General features: G+C 44.6%; 2 protein-coding genes across 3 annotated transcripts in view; one reads left to right on the top strand and one right to left on the bottom strand.

Moving 5' to 3' along the window:
- micu1 (mitochondrial calcium uptake 1) overlaps positions 1–10,554 on the top strand; it is a 42,913-nt gene extending 32,359 nt beyond the window's left edge. The window contains exons 9-12 of the mRNA XM_069658455.1: positions 1,542–1,679; positions 4,532–4,640; positions 8,391–8,480; positions 9,684–10,554. Of these exons, the coding sequence (XP_069514556.1) occupies positions 1,542–1,679; positions 4,532–4,640; positions 8,391–8,480; positions 9,684–9,847 (501 nt within the window). The 3' untranslated portion in view covers positions 9,848–10,554. The remainder of the gene's footprint in view (positions 1–1,541; positions 1,680–4,531; positions 4,641–8,390; positions 8,481–9,683) is intronic.
- Positions 10,555–14,963: 4,409 nt separating this feature from the next.
- Positions 14,964–22,238, bottom strand: nolc1 (nucleolar and coiled-body phosphoprotein 1). 2 transcript variants are annotated; one of them, XM_069658504.1, is made up of 15 exons: positions 22,122–22,233; positions 21,728–21,783; positions 20,818–20,975; positions 20,594–20,706; positions 20,365–20,488; positions 20,144–20,259; positions 19,875–19,989; positions 19,114–19,251; positions 18,928–19,002; positions 18,519–18,838; positions 18,437–18,488; positions 16,569–18,008; positions 16,228–16,358; positions 16,051–16,134; positions 14,964–15,954 (listed from the first exon to the last, which is right to left on the bottom strand). In XM_069658504.1, the coding sequence occupies exons 1-15, from the start codon at positions 22,230–22,232 to the stop codon at positions 15,796–15,798; spliced, it is 3,192 nt and encodes a 1,063-aa protein (XP_069514605.1). In that variant the 5' UTR covers position 22,233; the 3' UTR covers positions 14,964–15,795. The 2 variants fall into 2 exon arrangements, with proteins under 2 accessions (XP_069514605.1, XP_069514606.1); XM_069658505.1 differs by having other exon boundaries at positions 18,437–18,838; positions 22,122–22,238.
- Between the last annotated feature and the right edge of the window lie 143 nt (positions 22,239–22,381).

Genomic DNA, 22,381 nt, shown 5'->3' with positions numbered 1-22,381 from the left:
ATTATGTCAAAGTATGACATTGTGACAGGTGGGGCTTGTATGGATGAAACGCAGAGTTATCACCTGGATCTGCAGCACGGCTTTACTGATCTTTTAACTAATTGTTTGGGCTTTGTTTTTTACATTGATTTTGCCCTTTTTATGCCTTTATTGAGAGAGAGAGAGAGAGAGAGAGAGAGAGAGAGAGAGAGAGAGAGAGAGAGAGAGAGAGAGAGAGAGAGAGAGAGAGAGAGAGAGAGAGAGAGAGAGAGAGAGAGAGAGAGAGAGAGAGAGAGAGAGAGAGAGAGAGAGAGAGAGAGAGAGAGAGAGAGAGAGAGAGAGAATCGTGTCGGAAACAGGGGAACAGAGAGTTGGGATGACAAGCGGCAGGAGGAGAGCAAAAGCAGGTGGAATGTAATCCGCCGTAATGCCACCCTGACTCCCATCAGCGTGATCTGACAACGATTTAGCTTCTTATTAATCTCTATAAACAGACATCTGCATGCTAACAGCTAACAATCTGTTCTAGATCTAAAATTTAACTTGATGAATTCCCTTGACGCTGTGTCACGAAAGCCGTTGAGCGTTCAGATTTCCCAACTTCCCAGAATGCATCAGCTCTATCCGACCTCCGTTCAACAAACGAGCATTTTAAACGTTTTCTTCTCCTCTTGAGGACAGACCTGACAAAGCTTGAATTTTTACTTTTTATAAATCTGCATGATGATGTTGAAATTTCGGCAAAGGTAAGACCTGTTAATAAGTAAATCACAAGAAAACGGTTTCTCTTTTTGCAACAATGCAGCACGCGGAAAACAAAGTCTTGACTGGAAGCCGTTTATCGCTTACCGCCCGGGCACGTTTACTGGTGTCCCAACAGGCTATATTGTCTCAGGCTATCGCCGATTGGATCCGAGATTGATTTACACCTTGCCAGCTCAACCCTCTCGTCCTAATATGGTCGAGAAACCGTGTTTCGGGTCTATTATGGCGCATTTAAGCAGCTGTTTGCCACAAAAGTCACCCTATCAACCTAACAGGTTTCAGTTGTTAATCTGTGTCCACATCTGGTTCCTCTCGCCTCCAGGGAACCAGAAATAAAAATAATTTATTGCATGTTTAATGTGACTTCACCTCACATAAAAGTTGATATTCCACAGGTGCATGAATTATCAGGTCACCCCTGAAATAGTCGCTCCAGGCTCGTTTTGCCTTAGTCATGAGCTGCCTCTTACAAGTGCGACAAATTAACATTTTGAACGGTCTGCGGGTTCAGAGAGGAATGAGGGAGGGAGCCGTTCTGCTGTCGGAACAGTCTCCGACATAAATCGACCGGATTGACCTGACACAGTTGCGGCCCACTGCTGTAAAGCCATGCACCAGTGGGACATTGTAAAAAAGATGCACATGCAGATTTAATGTCACCAGTGCTTCAAGCATGATTCAACTGGAAGCCTGACACCAGTATTTACTGTTTCCCATCTCTACATACCCTCCTCCCTCCTATTAATTTGTTTGTCCCTCTGCATAGCACTTCATCTTCATCTTTTTTCTCCCTCCAGTTCGAGAGGAACGATCCCGTGAACGGCCGAATCACAGAGAGACAGTTTGGCGGGATGCTGCTGGCCTACAGCGGCGTCCAATCTCGCAAACTCAAGCAGATGCAGAAGGGCTTGAAGAAGATGTTCAAGGATGCACAGGTATTTGGTGCTATATTTGGTGGTGTGAGTGTTTTAACTAATTGGCCCATATGTGAGCATGCTGGACAGACGGTGTGTGCCAGAGGGAAGAATGCTGGGACATTGTGAGAGTGTGAGAGGGACTGAATGAGAGATAAAACATCACAGGGAGAGGACAGTACATTCAGAGCCTGGCCTTATCCACCTGACGGACACTCTCTCCCTCCAGCTCCTCTGCCTCTCACTATCTCTGTTTGTGCTGATCAAATACAGAGCAGCCAGCGCTCAGCACAAGTGCAAAATTAGTCCTCCATCTCTCTTTGTGCTTCTTTTTAAGCCTTTTCTGCACATTTTCTGCACAACTCACACTCACTTATTGATTCTTTCAATCAACAACCCCTAACACCGTTTAGTTTACCTCGGACTGAGAAGAGCCGTGCAAGGTTTCTGACAAAAATAGGCTTTTGCTTTGTCCATAGACTGTGTATAAGAAGTGGATGTTTCAAAAGTGAGGCCAATGCAGAAGTGCCTGCATTCTTTCTAATGGCCAGCAGGGGGAGTCTCCACAGGTAAAAGGAGGCCGATCGTATGAAACCAGAAGGGAAAATTAGCCGACTTCATTTAATCCATCATTAATCATTTTTCTAATGAGCTTATGGATTAAATCTCTAGTTTTAAGTCCTCCTCAAAACAGCATGATGTTCATTTGGTAAATTATGTTCCCATTTAGAGTAAAACAGAAGATAAAGCAGGGTATGCTTTATGGAGAGGCTCAACCAGGATAGAGGCGGGGCAACGCGTATCCACCTCGTAGTCCAAATATGGTCACGGCCAAAATGTCAAACTTAGGCTTCAGAAGGGGGCTTCACAAACACATAGATAATGTCCCCATGGCGATGTCCATTTCTTATCTATGGCCTAGAAAGTCTTTTACCGAACTCATTGCTCGAAGTGTTCATTTCGTTAACGAAAATAATGAGGAAAAATGTTCGTCCACAATCTTGTTACCACGATGAAGACGAGACGTTGACGAGCTAAAAATAGATCGTTGATAACAATAACTCTGATGACATGTATGTTTTATTTTCGTTAAAGTGCTAATCTTGAAGCTTTCAGCTTTGTTCTCTTTGGCGGCACCTTTGATGATAAACGGTAATTGCAGGAGCACACTTCCCAGATATCCAGACAGTGCTGCATGTGTGACGTCCACGGTTGGCTCCGGTTGTAACTCTTGATTTATCTGGCTGACGGTCGCTTTCCTTTTCAGACTGTTTGCTTCATCTGAGCGTCGAATTTGTTTCTTCTTCTTTGGATTTTCACTTCTTGTTGAAGTTGCATCTGTAGTCATCCATCTTTTCTTTGTTGACACCCAGTCCTTAATTCTGCAAATGCAAAGGCTTTCATCAGTGGGCCATCAGTGGGCCATCAGTGGGGTCGTATATGCTCAACACTAGAGAAAACGTTTTGACTAAAAGTAATGACTAAAATGTGATGACTTTTCATTGACTAAAATTAGACTAAAATGTTTTAGGAGCAATTGACCCCTGGAAAAAGCCGCTGTCAGTCAAAGCTGGTGTTCTCTGTAATCGATAGAAGCAATAATATTTGAACGTGGCGCCATAGCTGTGGAGAAAGTTGTACAAACAGCTCGTGGTTTCGCCCATTCTTCATTCCTACAACACCCAGCGTACATTGCGCCCCTCCCTCTGAAAGGAACGGCCCAGCGAGAGACGCTGGAGTGAAATACTACCGTTTTCGCTGCAGGCAGCGGCTCAGAGCGGGACAGAATCTGAAATACGATGAGAATATACCGGTGGATCGTCTAAAAAATCTTCAGGTCTGCAGTCTACATTTCAAACCTGATGCTTTTGAACGAGACATGACATCGGAGGCAGCATCCTAGAGTGAGGAAGTGTAGTTTAGCGAGCTCCCTGGCGTAAAACATCTGGTGGAGGTTTTCCAGGGTTCATTGGAGAAGCGGATAGCGTCCAAAATGAACACTGATCTCGTGTGACCAAAAGGAGCAGAATTTCATAATATTCAACATTAAGAGGCAGCCAACTTCAGTTTATACTTATCACTTCTATTTCCAGTGTTTTGCCTGAACTTTGGCTTCCTGCTGGTTCTGCCTCACTGTAACAAACCCCATGAGTCAATTCACTAAAGTCACACCAATGCACATCTTATCCCCTGAGATGTCGCAGCAAAATACTTCCAGTTTGCTTTTTTACCCTGAAGACAGTAAACATACAAACAAATAGAAGCTGTTTGATAAACATTAAAGCACCAGTGCTGTCAGAATGAGCTACGGTGAGGCAGGTTTGATGGTTAAATTGAGTGATTAGCAGAAGGTATAGCAGCAGCATGAGAGATGATGAGGCTGGGTGCTGAATTAAACTGCAGTTAGAATCTCTCTCTCTTTCTTTCTCTCTTTCCGCTTCTTTTCTACCTCTCTATCCGTCTCTCAGCGTTGGCATAACCTGTACTGTAAATGAGCACGGTGTTATTTACTGCCTAACACCAGCTGCTCGCTTTTCTTTGCAAATGAGCTCATCAGCACCGTGGCAGCTGTGTGACGGTGCGTCTGTTTTTGTGCGTACACGTGTGCGTACGTGTGTTCCCCTTTCAATCCGCGGCACACTGTTCATCCATGCGTGTCCGCTGCTTCTTCCCACTTCCTCGCGTCATTTGTGTGACACTGCTTCGCCCCAAAACGGCTTTGTGCAGTGGCAGCGCTTGTCAGGAAAATATTTGGCTGATTTTTCACAGGATTGCGGCGCTCTCAGAGCTCAGGTAAAGCTGTAGGAAGGATTTGTTGCTTATTTGTCAAAGGGTTTCTCTTTTTTCAACATATGTTTTTCTTTTTTGTGCAGGGCATCACATTTGAGGAGGTGGAGAACTTCTTTACCTTCCTGAAGAACGTGAACGACGTGGACACAGCGCTGAGTTTCTACCACATGGCGGGAGCCTCTATAGATAAAGGTACACCCACATCTGCCCTTTTCATGCGACATTCTCTCTCCTTCTAATTACTCCCTTTTAGACTCAACTGTTGTCACTTTCATGCTCCGTCTCTCTGAGCCGCAAACACTCAGCCGCCCGGATTTGCTTCCCACATCTCTTTTAGCCTGATTCAGCCATTCGTCATCCGTCTGTCCGTCCATCCGTCGGTTTATCTTCTCCTCTTCCTTCAGGCCTGCAAAAGGACGCCAATTCAAGAACATGCACACATGACAGAATGCTCTATAGTAGCCATCACAGGCTTGTAATGCCTACTGACACATGCCGGCATCATCACAGGAGGAGGGAGCGGAGGGTGGGGCTAGGATGACCCGTTAGTACATGGTTGCTCTTTCCCTCATGTGTATCTGGAGGGTGTATTTCATCTGGCGCCTCGATACTTAAACTAACTCCTCTGAAGCGCTCTAAAGCAAAACGATACAATGAAATCCTCAAGGTTGTAACCTCTCTTATGAAATGGAAAAGATAGCACAACAACCGAAGACTTAGCAGAGTAAAAGAGGAAGTGAATATGAAATGAAAGGATTTATTGGAAGCTCAAAAATATAACAAAAGGTTCTTAAAAATGTGGGGGCGGACGGGAGCAGTTTGTGCCAAACTAAATGGAAAATCAATCCAACAAAACAAGGCCTGAACTTATCTCTGCAAAACCAAGAACGCAAACAAAAGACCTGCCTTTCTCATCTACAAAGAGCGCTTAATTATTACAAATACAATCGTGGCACCAACCAAAAGTGTTTCTAGACAAACAAATAACTGTGTGTGCAAAAATGTAAAGGGTAAGCTTAAGGCCAGAGATGTACTTGCTTTTAACTACGTGTTCGCATGATGGCTGCGTCCCTGCCTCGGTTTGGAGCGTCAGTTGTGCACGTCCCCATTAATTAACGCTATGGAGCTGTAGAGGCAGAGAGGATGTGACAGGGTCAGCACAGCAGCAGGGACAACAAGGGCAGAAAGTTCTGAAGACTAGCTGATAGACCGAGTCTGCAATTATCCACATCTGAACATAGGGCTGGGCGATATGGCCAAAATCCTACATCATGATATAATGATTTTCAAATAATTAGTCCATATGAAGTAACCACATGGTAAAGCCTACTTTTGGATAATCCTGTGTGAGTTAAATACTTTCTGTTTTCACTTGGGCTGAGTCCTTTTCTGCATGTTAATGTCCATGTTAATAAACAGCGCCTCCCTCTATGGTTCGCTCCAGGTCCACTTCCATGTGCAAGGATTAGCACGTAAAGCATTCATTGTCAGAATGAAAAAATTGCCGTAAAGCAGCTCAGCTGCTGGTTTATGACATCACACTAGAAACGTTATGAAAAACACATACGATAGACATTTTCATATTGTTTTAATGATTTATATTGTCATACTGCCCAGCCCTATCTGTACGACGTGTCATTGCCACAGCACAGCAACAAACATGGCTGTCAAAACAGCTGGACGTGTAAACCTGCAAAACTAAATGGAAACAAGTCTGGGAGCGTTACGTCAGAGGAACATGTCGGAGAAACAGAGGGCGGACGGTGCAGACGTGCAGACGGTGTGTTCTGTCCAACAAACACACAAAAGCTGTCACTGTTCCAGCCGTGATCTCGGAATTAACATCACAGTAACATCCTTGAGTGTCGCCATGTCTGTTGTTTACATCCCACACCTACAGTAGTTGCATTCGGCCTGAGCTCTCTGGTGTGCCCTTTAGAGGAATCCTCCAGTAACACGTGTAGTGCATAGACAAGTATGTGAACCATTACGTTCAGGACACAGACGGTTGTGTACACGAACGCAAGGTTAAAAAGCAAAAATATCTCCGGCCTAACAAGTCTGAATCCAAACACGAAGAGTTCAGGAAGCCTGTTCAGGTGTGCTCCTTCTATTGAGGGCAATCAGCAGCATGACAAAAAGCACAGGTGGAAACTAATCAGTGTGGAAGCACCTGAAGAGAATGCAGAGGGTGACGAGAGAAAGAAAAGCAGGGTTGGAGTAAAAACAAACACAACATGTGCCCCCGCTTGGCACGAAGCAAGATGTTCTTCACAATAAAAGCTGCTTGCTGTTTAACTTTTAATGTGAGGCAGCTGCAGTCGGCTGTTCCTTTTGCATCAGCAGTAATTTAACGCAGCAAAGTGACAAAGTGTCAAGAGAGGGAAAAAACAGTGAGGCTGGTGTCAGTTTTCTTAATCTATGCTGGATTTGTTGGATTAGATGCATGCATTGTTTACAGTGCAATCCTTAAATCTGCTGTTGAATGAAAACCACTATTAGAAGATGTATAATTACTGACTGTAAATGCTTTGAATGTCTTTGCAGTAAAACTAAGACAAGATAAATAGAATCATTAATCATAATTGGGGTTTTAATTCGATGGAAATCTGAAAGACGACTTTAAATATCTGACTGATGCCGACTTCTCTCCCTGAAGTATGTTTCTGTGATGATTATTCAAGAAGCCCAATTACTGAGTGTCAAATCAGTCATTAAATTAGCCTTGTGTCTTTTATCTTCCTCAACACATTCATCTAACTTAATTCATTCCCATGTCAGATTCAAACAATGAGAGCCGGTTTAATTTGAGAGCAGCACCGGCAGCGAGGACCTGTAGCTTTTATGATATGGCAACTGTTTGATGAGTCAATCGTTTCTTCATTTACTGCGGTGATTCAGGCCTTCAATAGGCCTCCATATGTTTCCTGTCAGCTCATCCATTAGTTCTGATTCACTGAGGAAACAGCTGCTGCTTTAAGGGAGCGCAGGGTCTGCCCCGAGGTGCTCGTTTCCAGTGGATGGTTTCAGCTGCATGTCAGCACAGTAACAAGCAGCACGTGTGTCTGTGTCAGTATGTTATTGTTCGTGAGTTTGTTGTCTTAGCGTAGCGAGAAAATCACACTGCTGTTGTTTTGTGTAGAGCTGCCAGGCATGCGTCTGCAAATGATCCCTGTCCCCCCCGTCGTCCACGCAGAGAAGCAGCTCTCCGAGCCTGAAGGAGCACTTCTTCTTTTACATCACTTTCTCTCTTTCTTTCATTCCTCTCATCTCGCTCTCAGAGGCTGTAATTTGGCACTCTTTTAGTAGAGTGTCTCTGGTATGTGGGGGCGTTATCTGGAGCTGCACGTTATCTTTTGTAAAGGTAAAAAAAGAAGGCCACTTATTAGATTCATGGTCGAGTGATTCAGCTGCTTTTCTTTTGTATTTCCATTTACAGGAAGATTTTGTTCATCGCAGCCCTCCGTCTCATACTTTCTTTCTGTGCCCTTTGAAGTCTCATAATCGATAGTTTTGATTAAGACGGCTCAGCTTTTCATCATTTTTATCTTCTATTTGTTTTTCTGAAATGACCCTGAGGATTTTTATCTCCCTGCTCTAATTTCCTTCTGTTTTACACGTTCATCCTCTCCCGTCTTCAATCTATTTCCCATCGCTCTCAGCTAGTCTCACTCTCAGCTGGACGTCCTGATACTGTCTGCTCCTCTTCCTCCTCCTCCTCCTCCTCCTCCCACCTGCTCCTGTCTCTTTCCCCTCTCTATCAGATACACTCCCCTGCCTGCTATTGATTCGACTTGCACACAATGTCCTCCACTTTTGGCCATTTATGAGCTGGCTTGTGTGACTCGCCCCTCTATTACTCTGTTCTACAAACAATGAATCTCTCTCTCTGTCTCTGTCTGTCTCTGTCTGTCTCTCTGTCTGTCTCTGTCTGTCTCTCAGTCACCATGAAGCAGGTGGCGCGCACCGTGGCCAAAGTGGAGCTGTCAGATCACGTGTGTGACGTGGTGTTCGCTCTGTTCGACTGTGATGGTAAGCAGAAAATCTTTATGTAAACTGATGATTGCAGACGTAAACTTTAGACCTGTCTTTTCAGTAAGGATCTGTTAAATTATTGCATGCATTTTCCCTTTTTAGTCTGGCCTAAACCTGTTTATATTTAATTGTAATTGTTATATATTTTATTAGTCTCCCGTTTTTGTTAGTGTTTATGCAGATATATCCCAAGTTAGTTTTGAATTCTGTCTCACTCTGTCTCTGACTTATCATTTTATAGCATTTCTTCTGTTTTTTTTTTAAATTTATATTGGTGCTATTTTAAGTGCTTTATTATTTACAAAACCATTTACCTACCTTTGTATGTGTTAGGGCTGTGCGATATGTCGTTTAACAACCGCAGTTGCGATGTACGCATGTGCAGTAGTCACATCGCAGGACGTGCGATTGAAGCAAATTAAGTGAAACAAATCAAGCTGCTACTTTATTGTTGCTCAGTGCAAAACGAAAACTCTCCAGTTTCTTCTTATCCATCACTAATCTACTGGAAAAGTTGTCCGATATCACATTAGTGCAGCTTTTCAACAGAGCACAGAGTGAGCTGACCGCTGAGCTGCAGAGTCTGAGTGTCACCTGCCTGCAAACTGTTAACATGCACACGACGCTGCTGCCGTCACAGATCATGTCAGCAGGATGATCAAGGCACGCTCCGTTACACAAGGTGGCTTATAAGTGAGTGCATTCCCGTTATCAGCGGCACCTTGTTCCGATGCTGGTTAACACTGTGGCTACACAAACGGGCTGGTGATGTTCCACAGAGTGTTTACTTTTAGCAGCTACACCTGCAGCGCACACACGGTGTGAGGATGTGCGTGCCGACAGGAAGCAGGATACTCTGAGCTTTCGTTTCAAACAGTTACCGTCTCTGGGCGGATCACGCTGGTTAAACATACATTTGAACACCGTTAGAAATTATATGACATGTCACTTTTTTCCAATATTGTGCAGCCCTAGTATGTGTGTATTTGTTTGTGTGTGTGTGTGTGTGTGTGTGTGTGTGTGTGTGTGTGTGTGTGTGTGTTAGCTTGTATGAAAAGTACTCTCCAGTCTGATTTAAAGATTGATGTATGATGGAAGTCGTCTCCTGCTCTTACGTATTCTCCTTCTGTTATTTCATCATCCCTCGCCTGTCCATCACCCTCCTCCCCTCCTCGCCCTCCTCCTGTCTGTCTCCCTCAGGGAACGGCGAGCTCAGCAATAAGGAGTTCATAGCCATTATGAAGCAGCGGCTGATGCGGGGGCTGGAGAAACCCAAGGACATGGGCTTCACTCGGCTGGTGCGCGCCATGTGGAAGTGCGCCCAGGATACTGCCTGGGACTTCGCCACACCAAAGACACAATAGAGACAGGAGACAGGGTGTGAATACAGCAACAACACCAGGGGCCTGACAGGCATCCTCCTTCAACAGGTCGCTGAATTTAACAAGACATTGAACTCATCAGGGCTGCAGCTCTGAGGGGCGTCATCCATCATTAGCGCATGTCGCTGTAGTTCAAGCTATCAATATAGTGACTGAAGCATGCTGATGCAGCGCACTGTGTCCTGAAAGGCTTCTCTGGCCTGCCTGTGTGAGGCATCATGGGTAATTGTATATTTGAAAGTATACTAAGTTTGTATGTTTGTTCTGTAGAGGAATGCAGCTTCAGCAGGTGACTGTGTGAAACGCTAAAACATCACTTTTACTTCCCTATTTAACACGTCTTACTGCTAAAGCCAAGACAAGACAGCGTCAGTCTAATCTGATCCTCAACTGTGTATAAACTGCAGTACGTCTGTTCTATTCTGACAGCAGACCCTTAGTTATTCCTTCAGTGGGACAAAGAGCAAAAGCTAATCTTGTTAGCAGCTCTTCACTCAGTCTGAGAGCTCCAGCTGCATCTTTTCCTCCTATTATTGTATCCAATAAGAGATCAGTGCAGCTCGTCTCGCTCGCTCATGTTCTGCTCAAAGCCTGCATTCTTCTCATTATTATTATAACTCACAGAAACACTTTATATAAGATGGATGGTAACAGAACTGCTCTATTAAAGATGTTTTTAATAATATAAACACTGATTAAGCTTTGTTTATCAACTCTTCTGCCTGACTTGTGAGTGTGATTGTTGCCCTGCCATGTTCTCATTTTCACTCTGACAAAAGCACAGAGCAGGATTAGCGGGACTAATCTATGGGCCACTAAGGCAGTCATTTGTCATGTGTAATGAAATTGGGTGTAACATTTCTTAGGCACATTGCTGATTGTATGCAGCGGCTCTGAGAGTGTGCCAAAGGAAGAAAAAGATGCTAATGTGAGTGCGTGTGCGAGAGCGGTCAGCAGTTTAGTCTAATTGAAATGGACAGGATGGGCAGTCCTCGGCCTCTGCCGCCCATTAAAAGATTGTCCTGCAGCTCCTGCGTACACACACCGCGCTGCGCTGGCCTGAAAGGAACCGGCCTGCTCTCTAGCACACATTGCGACTGACAGACGGAAGTGGTACTCGGGAGTGATTGCAGAGCAGGGGATTGGGTTGAAGGGCTTCTCATCAGTATGCCTTCTCTACGTTCTTTCAGAGCTTAAATCTGGCATCACAACAACATGGAACTGAAATTATGCTCGCTGTCGTATCACACTTACACTCTCCTCAAACCATTAAGTTGCTATCATGTATATCTTTGAAACATTAACTTTTCACAAGTTGAGGGAAGCAGCCTCGCTTTAGTCAGAATGGGTTTTTTAATTAAGCTTATTTAGCTTCAGGAGAATTAATCAGTGCAGACTGGTTCAATTGGGCCAAATCTTAAACGCCCTAAATTTGGCCCATACATCCGTTATCTATACCACTTACATCCTGTTCATGGTCGTGGGGGGCCAGAGCCTATCCCAGCTGTCATTGGGCGAGAGGCGGGGTTACACCTGGACTGATCGCCAGTCAATCACAGGGCTGATATATCCGTTTGCAGGGACAGCATCTACACACATATACTGTTGTTCAATATCTATTCCTTCTGAAACTGTCGGTGTGAGGTCATGAAGGACGTGAGAGTCTCTCAGTAGGGTCAGACATGGCATGCATCATCATTAATCTGATATTACAACAGCTGTACGCAGAGCGCGTGAGTCAGACTGAAAACCTGCTGGATGCTGAGTGACATGCAGTCGGGTTTGATTGAAAGCCTCGACACTGCTATTGTCAATAAATGTTCCTGATACTGATTTGAATTAGGAATGTTTTTGCTTTAATATGCATCCATTATCTACACTGCTTATCCTGTTCAGGGTCGCGGGGGGGCTGGAGCCTATTCCAGCCATCATTGGGCGAGGGGCGGGGTTACACCTGGACTGATCGCCAGTCAATCACAGGGCTGACACACAGAGACAGACAACCTTTCTTAAGAGTCACCAATGAACCTAACAAGCATGTCTTTGGACTGTGGGAGGAACCCCGAGTACCTGAAGGGAACCCACGCAAGCACAGGGGGAACATGCAAACTCCACCAAGAAAGGTCCTCTTCGTCCGAACCGGGATTCAAACCTTCTAGCCGTTAGGCGACAGTGCTAACCACTACACCACCATGCAGCCCCCTAAATTTGGCCCTTTAAAAAAAATTCTAAATTTGAAAAAAATAAAAATGTATGCCACAGTTATTATTTAATTTGTCACTACATTGTTTGATTACAGCTCATCATTTAAGCAGCATGAAGCCCTTATTAAGCCCATTCGTTAGTCATGTATGTTACTGATCATAGAAAGTTTAAACTCTGTTTAAGCAGAGGGGATTTAGGTGAGTCTACCTGCATAAACATCCACGACAGATGCAACATTTTGTTAATTATTAAAAAAGCATTTCCCTCTAAGATTAAAAAGCTGCTCTGTTATGAACTGAAACTCACAGCAGCTTTACACGTCTGACAAATGAGATGTTATCCTCAGCCCCCTCAGAACCTGAAAAGGCCTGCAGTAGTGGCAACATGTTGCCAGCAACATCGCCTGTATCTGCACTGTGCATCTCAAAAAATGGTCTATCTGTAGCACAGGATCGCCCTGACGCGGCTCCACGGCGGCTTCACTGCAGCCTCCTCCTCTCAGCGGCTCAGGCAGCCACGCTCTGTCAGGTTTCTCTGCTCGCTGAGCAGCCAAGCATCGCTTAGTGGTTAACTGTTGTCAGATACAGGGAGGGGGGCTATGTTTGGAGTGAGTGCAGACCCCCCTACTAACACTTCTTTATGTGTAGGAACAGAAATGTACACAACATTCGCTCAGTGTGTAGACACATGAAGTGTACGGGCACTACATGTGCTGTTCATCAAGCGTGCATGTAGGATTAAGCTGAAGGCATGAGTGTATGCTTCATTAGGCCAAATATATTGTGCCATCTGTCATTTATTATAATTTAATTCAAACATAATAAAACTTATTTATCAGTATTATTATTGCACTGATATCAGTTAATGCTTAATTTGTGTTTCACTTCTCTGTAAGGAGTCAAAGGAAGGGTTTGAAACAGCAAGGGCGCAATTAAATGTTAATTATATTTAAGTTAACTAATGTGCCCAAACCAGTCCAGCTTCTACTGCTGTCTCCCACTTAAAAGTAGGAGACAGACTTTCTACCAAGGCCTGTAAAAAAAAAAAGAGGAGAAATCGAAGGGAAAAGTCATCAAGAACAGCTCGTTTTTAGTGACAAAATAGGAAGAAAACAAACCAATCTTTGCTTTGAGAGATAAGCAAGTGCCAGGCAGGAATGAAATAATTTCAGGTTTGTGCTGTACAGTGTTTTAAGACATCCAAGGTTCAACATCCCCGAGGCGAAGCTGGTTAGACTAGTTTAGTGGGAGGCAGAGCCGACATAACCCTGAAAACAAAACACATTCACAGCATAATCCAAATTAACGTGTACAGTTGGCACAAATATTCTAATGGTATTTAAAGGGTGTAATTATTAATGTTGACTAATGTGTAAAAGTGGCTATACAGACTGAAACAACTATTCCCAAATATAAGCAAACACGTTAGCACATCAGCCTCCATAGTTGCCTGAAAATTCAGAGCATAAGAGCATGAATGGGGTAAGGCCTGGAAGAAAAGTGTTAATTAAAAGGGCGCTCAACCCATTTTACACGAGTATCAGTTTTTGTAGTTCCAAGCTTTCTGAAGCCGGAGAAAACAACCCTCTTGATGTAATCGGGGTTATCTCTCCTTGGGCTTGGATAATGGAGGTAAAGGATCCAGACTTTTAGGAGCTTGACCCACATCAAGGACTCACTGTCAGGATATTTTTGCATCTGCTTACCATTTTTTATGTTTCACATCCCATTTGGTAATATTATGGAAGGGCTAAGCCTTCTATCCTTTATTCCTGTCAGCCTCATCTATTGTGAAACAGAATCACAACGGGCAGAGTGAGATACCTGGGCATGGCAGCCCCAGTTCGAACTGTCCAGTGAGGTGTCAACTCACATACTGTAACGTGGAGTGCTGACGAAAAGAGGGAGCGCACTGCCATCTAGTGGCTTTAATGAAAATTGCAGTGGCTCATTATCCAGTCTGGATCATCTATTTCAATTTAGAGAAAACAGATACACAATGGATATATAGGCCAAATCCCAATCTCATCACTCACAGACTTTGAGGCGCGTTCCCGGTTAGTGTGTGAGCGCTTGGTGCTGACCCACTGTCAAACCACCGAGTACGTGATGGCTCTGATGCGGATTTCACAACGCCAAAGTGCGGACTTTCCGTGAGGGCGCATATCTGCAGACTTTCCTTTCGGAGTTACCCAGAGTTCATAGCCAACTTGGTGACGTATACAAACGTGATTGTTCAAACTAAATGTAAACAAAGCGAGCACGGAGGTGACCGCAAATACGCCTATCTGTAAATGACAATCATGATCACTTTTGTGGTTATTTATTGACGTTTTTAAAGATAAATATTCGTTAAGGATTAAAAATAATGCCTGACTTTCCATAGTTTGCTAAAATTAACAAACTGTAAAGCAAGACACACCCATTACTGGAAGTCGGCTTTTTTTCTATTTTTTTAATGGCGCATCTTGTTTCCAAGGCAACGCGTGACGCCATCCCTGATTTTTATGTAGTTCTCAAACCCTCCTGGACTCACGCAATGCACTGACGTCATTCAAGTCCGTGAAGGTTCAGTGTTTAGGCTTTAGGGTGCAGATTGGGCCACAGTCTTTCCAGGACTAGTACTTCATTACAGAGCTAATATATGGCTAACATCTGTTTATTAGTTATAGATGCCTACTAAAACATTGACCTACTTATAATTCCTGTTTCACAACAATACGGTGAAATACTAGATATTTTCAGATACCCGCCTTTCCTTCCCGATACGGATTCGGATACCTAGACGTGAGTAATGGCTGATGCCGATTACACATCTGATACCAGTGCAATAAAATAACGTTCATATTATTAGTGAGAAAACAGCCTTAAAATAACGACTTCAACCACAAACGTTCAGTCTGTTAGGTCTTTAATTAACGCCACAAGAATTGACAATAAAAAAAAAAAGAGGTACACAAAAGTTCATACAGTCAATTCAGGTATTCCAAACTAACATGGCTCTCCGTTATGTTGGCTTATAATCAATTCCAGACTACTGTTGAACAGACTAGGGAGGGTTTGACGGAACAAAGAATAGTTTCAGCTAAATGGAGAATAGCTTCAGATGGCTTGAAAGGTCCTTAAAGTTGAACTGGAATAAAACGTAATAAATACACAGTATAAAACTCAGTTCTACTCTCTAAATGTTCATGTGACGTAAAGAGAAAACACCCGGGTACACACCCTCTTCCCATGAAATGAGGCCAAATAAAAAATCGACAAACAACCAAAGAAACTTTAGGAATCCAGATGATCCATTAAAAATCAATATCAGCCTATTTTAAACACGTACTTAAGACCTGTTGGGATGGTCCGCTGTCAGACACAGATAAATGAAAACTAGAAGAAATGAGAGAGTACAGTTAAAGTCAAAACGAGCAACAAAAGGGGCCCAACACACATTGATTTTTTACCATTAACAGGCGGCCTGCAGCCACCTAGTGGCTATAAGTGGTAATGTCACATGTCTGAAGTCACAGCTGGGAACATCTCACTCCTGCAGCCACAAGAGACAAACGGATATCTAAATGAATGTCGGTCTACAGGTCACATTCCTCTGTCAGTGTGCTGCTCGGGGATGATGATGAAGGGACTGTGAACACGGGGAGAAAGCAGGCGACTGATGGTCCTGGTCACACAGGTACAGTACAGCCCAGGTGGGAGGGATCAGAGTGAGGAGGTCCCTCAGTCACTGTCAAACTTGATAGAGTTAATAGTCGTAGAGATGGCGCCGCCGCGGTAGCTTCCCCTCTTCTTCTTCGTCTTCTCGTGGCGGAATGATTTGCCTTTTGTGAACTTGAGCACATCGTTGGCTTTCTCGCCCCAGTCTCCCTTCGCTCCGAACTGGAATATCAAAGAGAAACGAACATGCTTATTATTATTGGTTCACCTGAGCAATCGTTTGTGTCAGGCTCACAGTTCAGTTGTTTTTAAACTCACCTTTGCATGAAAAGAGTTGTCTGCAAGACGAGGGTCCACACTTACTTCTTCCTCTCTTATTCTACGGAACGGTACGTTGGAAGACTGAAAGACAAGAACATTCATCAAGTTAAGGCTCTTTCACTAACACAACACTCATTTCTAACTTTCTTATGATGAGGTCCCAGTCGCACTTACCTTCTTGTTGGCTTTAGGAAACGTCTGTGGTGTCTTTGTTACTTTCTTGTTGTTCGGCGTCTTCACTTCTGTCTCGTCTTCTTCTTCACTTTCTGATGATTCTTCATCTCTTTTCCTCTTTGCACTAGTACCTGAAGAAGAAAGCTCACATTAGAGAACAACTGTGTAGCAGTCAACACTGTAAATGTTCCAATAACTTAAAAGGTGCTTGAAATTACTCAACATTAAAAAGACCAATGAAGCTGTAGGTATAACCTTCCTATTAAAGTCAGCTGAGGGATCCAGTCTGTTCAACGTCTCTTTTAAATGGTTATCACATTCAATATTTGTCAGGGACGTACCATTTGTTGTGGGGGTGGTGGGTGCTGTGGCTGCTTTGCGTGGTGCTTCCTCCTCCTCTGATGAACTGTCCGATGAGCTGCTCTCTTTAGGTTTAGCTGCTGGGGTTGTCTTGGCCGTTGCAGCAGGTTTCACTGCACTTTTACTGGCCTCCTCTTCCTCTTCTGAGCTGCTGTCACTGGATGAGGACTCTGCTGGCTTTGCAGGAGTCTTGGCTGCTGGAGTGGCTGCCTTAGGTGTAGCAGCCTTACCGTTTGTAACTGCAGGTTTAGCAGGGGTGGACTTTGTCTCCGTCTCTGAATCCGAGCTGTCTGAGGAGTCTGAGCTGCTCTCCTCTGCCTTCTTTGTTGGAGCTGCCTTTGTGGCTGCAGGCTTTGGTGCCGGTGTTGCCTTCTTGGGTGCCGCCTCCTCTTCCTCACTGGAGCTGTCGTCACTAGAGTCTGCAGGAGCCTTGGTGACAGCAGGAGCAGGTTTCTTTGCTGCTGCAGGAGTTTGTTTCTTTGCTGCTGCAGGAGTTTGTTTCTTTGCTGCAGGCTTGGCTGCCTCATCCTCAGAGTCAGAGCTGTCAGAGTCAGAACTGCTCTCTGCTGCTGCAGCAGGCTTGGCTGCAGGTGTAGCAGGCTTTGAGGCTGGCGTAGCTGCAGGTTTAGGCTTCACTGGTTCCTCCTCATCAGAAGAGGAATCAGAGTCAGAACTGCTCTCTGCTGCTGCAGCAGGCTTTGCAACAGGGGTAGCCGGCTTTGAGGCTGGAGTAGCTGGTTTAGCTGCCACAGGTTTAGCCTTGACTGCTTCCTCGTCAGAAGAGGAGTCAGAGTCTGAGCTGCTCTCTGCTGCAGCAGCAGGCTTTGCTGCAGGGGTTGCAGGCTTTGAAGCCGGGGTAGATGGTTTAGCTGCTGTTGGCTTTGCCTTAGGTGCTTCTTCCTCGTCCTCTGAGGAGGAGTCTGAGCTGCTCTCTGCTGCTGCAGGAGGCTTCGCTGCAGGAGTTGCAGGCTTTGAAGCCGGTGTTGCAGGTTTCGCTGCAGCAGGTTTAGCCTTGACCGTTTCCTCCTCGTCAGAGGAAGAATCGGAGTCTGAGCTGCTCTCTGCCGCTGCAGGAGGCTTCGCTGCAGGAGTAGCAGGCTTTGAAGCTGGCGTAGCTTGTTTACCTGCAGGTTTAGGCTTGACTGGTTCCTCCTCATCAGAGGAGGAGTCAGAGTCTGAGCTGCTCTCTGCTGCTGCAGGAGGCTTTGCTGCAGGAGTAGCAGGCTTTGAAGCTGGGGTAGCAGCTTTAGTGGCTGGCTTGGCTTTCACTGGTTCTTCCTCCTCCTCAGAGGAGTCCTCTGAGTCAGAGCTGCTCTCTGCAGCCTTGGCTGGAGGCTTAGGAGCAGCAGCAGCTTTTGGTGGGGCTGTAGTTTTAGTGGCAGGTTTTGCAGGAGCCTCATCTTCAGAGCTGCTATCTGAATCTGGGATGAGCAACACATATTTAGAATATTTGTAGCAAGGCAGCTGCCAGTTTATAAGTTACACCTAACTAGAACTAATATAGTGTTATACAACAGTCATGAAGCTTCTCAAGACTTTAGCGCTGTTTTACAGAGGTCTTGATTAGCCTGTGTGATTATTGTGTAGGCTGTGATTTGTGGGGCTGTTGAACTGCATCACATTTAGCAGTTTGATATTTTTATTAAGCCATTTTGATCGATGAGGATCGGCTGACGAACAGAAATCTCTCTGTAAAAGGCAATGCAACATCACCAACAGCTCAACTGTTTAGTAACTCAGTTAAGATAAGAGCAGAGTTAAGAGTACAAATCATATCCAAGTCTGTTTTTATGAAGGACACTATTACTGCAATGCTGAGCTCACGTTTAGAAAATCTGGTGTCTCTTACCTGAGCTCGAGGACTCATCTTTCTTTGCGGGGGTAGCCTTGGCAGGTGTAGCCTTGGCAGGTGTAGCCTTGGCGGGTGTAGCCTTGGCGGGTGTAGCCTTGGCAGGTGCAGGTTTAGCTGGAGTCTTCTTTGCCGTCTCCTCCTCTTCTTCTGAACTGGAGTCCTCATCTGAGGAGTCTTCTTTAGCTGCGACAGGCTTAGCAGGAGCAGCCTTAGCGGGAGTCACCTTCGCTGCAGGTTTCTTCTCCTCCTCTTCATCCTCTGAACTCGATGAGTCCGAGTCTTCCTTTTTAGCAGGCGCAGCCTTGGCCGGAGCCGGTTTAGCTGGGGTGGTCTTAGCAGGGGCTGCTTTGGCTGCTTTGGCTGCAGGCTTCTTTGCCTCTTCTTCATCCGAGCTTGAATCTGGAAAGACATTGGAATTAAGAAAAATATTCACACACGCATCAGATCACACCGAGGGGAAAGACATTGAGCGGGATTCTGATTGTTACCTGAGCTGTCAGAGCTGGACTCTGGCTTCTTTGCAGCGGGTTTGGGAACATCAGGTTTGGCAGCAGGCGTCTTTACTGAAGCAGGATTTTTGTGAAGATGCAATGCGGTTAAAAATACATTTCATGCAGTTTTCATTTATCTACGTCTGAATGACAGCCAAGAAAGGAAAGATGGGCAGCTCATACCAGCTTTTTTCTTCTCTTCTTCCTCGTCACTGCTGTCATCGCTGCTGTCGGAGGAGTCGCTGTCCTTGGCCTTGCTGGCTGCGGGTGCAGCAGGAGCTTTCTGCACTGAAGCAGGAGGTGGGACTGCACTGTACGCTCCTGCAACAACAGAAGACATTCAACACAGAGCCTCGGTACAATAACAACACTTTAAACTGACAATCCCAAAGATTTCAGTATTGCTCTCTTGGGCACCACCTAATGGTGATTTATGGTAATTGCGGGAGGACGCTTCCCAATTTAACCAGATGTCTACAGTTGTCTCCCTTTGTCAGGGTTGTAACTCTTGGTTTTCCTCACTACATGAACAGTGGACTGTCAGGGCCATGGATAGGAATACTTGAAATGTGCATGGGGAGGAATAAGCAGTGTCGGGGAGGAGGGACTACTATGTGCCAAAACAATCATCGTCTCTAAGATGCCGCTAACAAGTTTCTTATTTCTAAAAAGGACAAAATGAGAAAACAAAGTAAGCCTGGCGCAGTTTCCAGAGGATGATGGGAACATACCCTTCATAAGAAATGCAGCACTGTTTGTCTTCAGCGTGCCAGTTCATGTTAAAAGTTATGAAAGCTGTTCTGATTGGTGGACATCACTGCATTAATGGGAAGAGCAGTCAATCCTTCTCTGATGCTTTTCCGTTGTCAGGACATCGTCAGGTTTTTAGTGTGCAGTTTGTGGAAGCCACTGAGCAGTGGTAAATAAAAAAGGTATAAACTCACCTGCTTTGGGTTTCTTGCTGGGTGGAGCCTCATCTTCAGATGAAGAGTCTTCACTGCTCGACTCAGCAGCAGCAGCAGCAGCTGCAGGCTTTGCCGGCGCGGGTTTGACTGGAGCCTATCAATACATGCAGAATAAGCAGTTAGTCTGCTGTATACATTTACCTGCCACAGTCTGTATTTCATTGACCTGCTCTGCATTATTCTAAGCTTTAAGATAAAGATGATCAAAAAGGTTAAATATGAAGATATGGCCGGATTCTTTAGCGTACCTTGGCTGGTGCTTCATCTTCAGAATCTGAGGAATCTTCACTGCTGCTGCTCTCCTGCTTTTTCTGAGCTGCACCTTTAGCAGGGACGGCTGGTTTGGCTGCAGCTGCCTTGGGTTCTATTATTCAAAGATAGATAAAATGAGTTATTTTTGTCAGCTCAATTTAGTTCACAATTATAGACAGTTGTACACAGTATAAATAACTTTCGCCTATGAACTCACTTGCTGCAGGAGCTTTGGCAGGCTGCTCATCCTCAGAGTCAGATTCTTCACTACTAGAGCTGCTGTCTTTCTTCCTGGTGCTGCCTGCAGCAGGAGCAGCAGCAGCTGGCTTCACAGCAGCCTTCTGTGTGCAGAAACTACATTTTAATAATAGCATAAACCCCAAAACATAGCCTTGCATGAATGACTGGATCTGGGATGAATCCTTTAAAAGTGGTTCGTCTCCTACCTTTGCTGGAGGCTTTGCAGGTGCCTGCTCCTCCTCAGAGTCACTGGAGTCCTCACTGCTGCTGGATGCAGCTTTAGCAGCTGCTGCTGCTTTAGCCGGCACCACCTTGGCTGCTATTATAAACATTTTAAAAAATCTGATCATACTGCACAAGGCTTCAAAATGCCAAAATACTGAGTTCAAAAGGCATTATCAGTTTTATGTGTCAGATATAATATTGTTACCTGCTGGGGCTGCCTTAGTTGGTTTTGCTTCTTCATCCTCGCTGCTCGACTCCTCACTGCTGGAGCTCTCCTTACTGGGTTTTGCTTTCTTGGCTGAAGGGCCATTTGTAGCTTCAGCCGTGTTGGCAGGTGCTTTTCGTTTCTTGGCTTCAGGAGACCTAAAAAGACCCACAGTGTTGTCAAAGGTAGACTCTACCCTGAACCAAAGAACCTCACGGATGAGAGGTGAAACTTCAACCAAGTCAAGTTGCCATTTGGATTTAACTTTCAACAACTAAGACCTGAATGACCAAGAACCTCCACAGACATGTTACCATTTAATACAATTCCCCTGTAGTTTGTTCAAAAAATAAATTGCAGGGATTATATTTTTAAATATGACTCTCTCTCCTCAAGCTGAACAGAGTGGACAGAGCGTATATATATCAACTGGAGGCAATTTTTGGAGCCGTCTTAAGGCAGCAGTAGGGATGGTTTTATTTTTGTACAATATGAACAATATACAATACACACTGCAGCATACTCATGTTAGGCACTTGTGTCTCTGGGCCAGATGTTAAATGTCCTTTAAAGAATGGAGATAATTTCAGTTTCACAACAGAGTTTTTCAGGTACTTTTCAGGTTTGAGGATGAAGCATGTGTCACCTGATAAGGTCTCTAATTCATGCACTGGTCAACCGTTAAGGAGGACAGCATCTATTTTTGTAAACAGACATTTGTTTTACAATTTAAAGCAATATTAAGAGAATACAAAGTATCTACATGTAAGCAGAGACAGCATTTGCTAGGGGAAAGGAGGGGCCACAAATCTGGCTTGGCCCAAAAAAATTGTTCGAGTTTATTGATATAAGTATGAATTTTTAAAGAAAATCATCTTAATAGAAAAGAAAAAGACAATCATCAACTCACTTCACCCAGAAGTTGTAGATGTCGGTGAGGCTCTCTTCATTTTCATCTTGTGGAGCCTGCAGAGAAGCACATGAGGATCTGACTTAGCTTTAAACTTCCATCAAAGTTTATAAAATCCAACAATCGATTACAATAACCCCACAACGCAATAAACTGGAAGATTCCAAACGAAATCTAATACATAAGAACGTTAATAAGATCAGGGTAAACAGGTCGCAGCTAAATCAAAAACGTCTTCGTCTTCTCCTACACGTGCAACTTTACAGGGGACTGTGTCTCTGCACGAGGGGTAACCTAAAACGTTAGCTACGTACAGTCTGTACATCACGTCAAGGCACCTGGAGACGGACAGCTCGCCCAGCTGTTTGTAAATCACACACGTTAAGCCGCTTACCACTTTAGTCTGTTTCATAAACTGCTGAGCCGCTTTGGTGAACTTGTTCTCCAGCAGAAAAGAATACACGCATTTGTAAAGATCACTCGGCGTTGAGTTTTGCGCCGCCATCTTCACCACGCTCCTTATGGAAGGGAAGGAAGTGAACCGGACCGTCACTTGTGGGCATGTGCACAGGCGCATAATGATGACGTTCATGGACGCCTTTTTTTATTCATTCTTAATTTTTTCACCCTTTTATTTTTATTTATTTTTGTTGT

This window comes from Semicossyphus pulcher, unplaced genomic scaffold (assembly GCF_022749685.1).
Source record: "Semicossyphus pulcher isolate SPU_LCO1_2020_fin unplaced genomic scaffold, fSemPul1.0.p SCAF_12, whole genome shotgun sequence".
In the NCBI taxonomy this organism is placed as follows: domain Eukaryota; kingdom Metazoa; phylum Chordata; class Actinopteri; order Labriformes; family Labridae; genus Semicossyphus; species Semicossyphus pulcher.
This window is presented reverse-complemented; position numbering and strand designations above follow the sequence as displayed.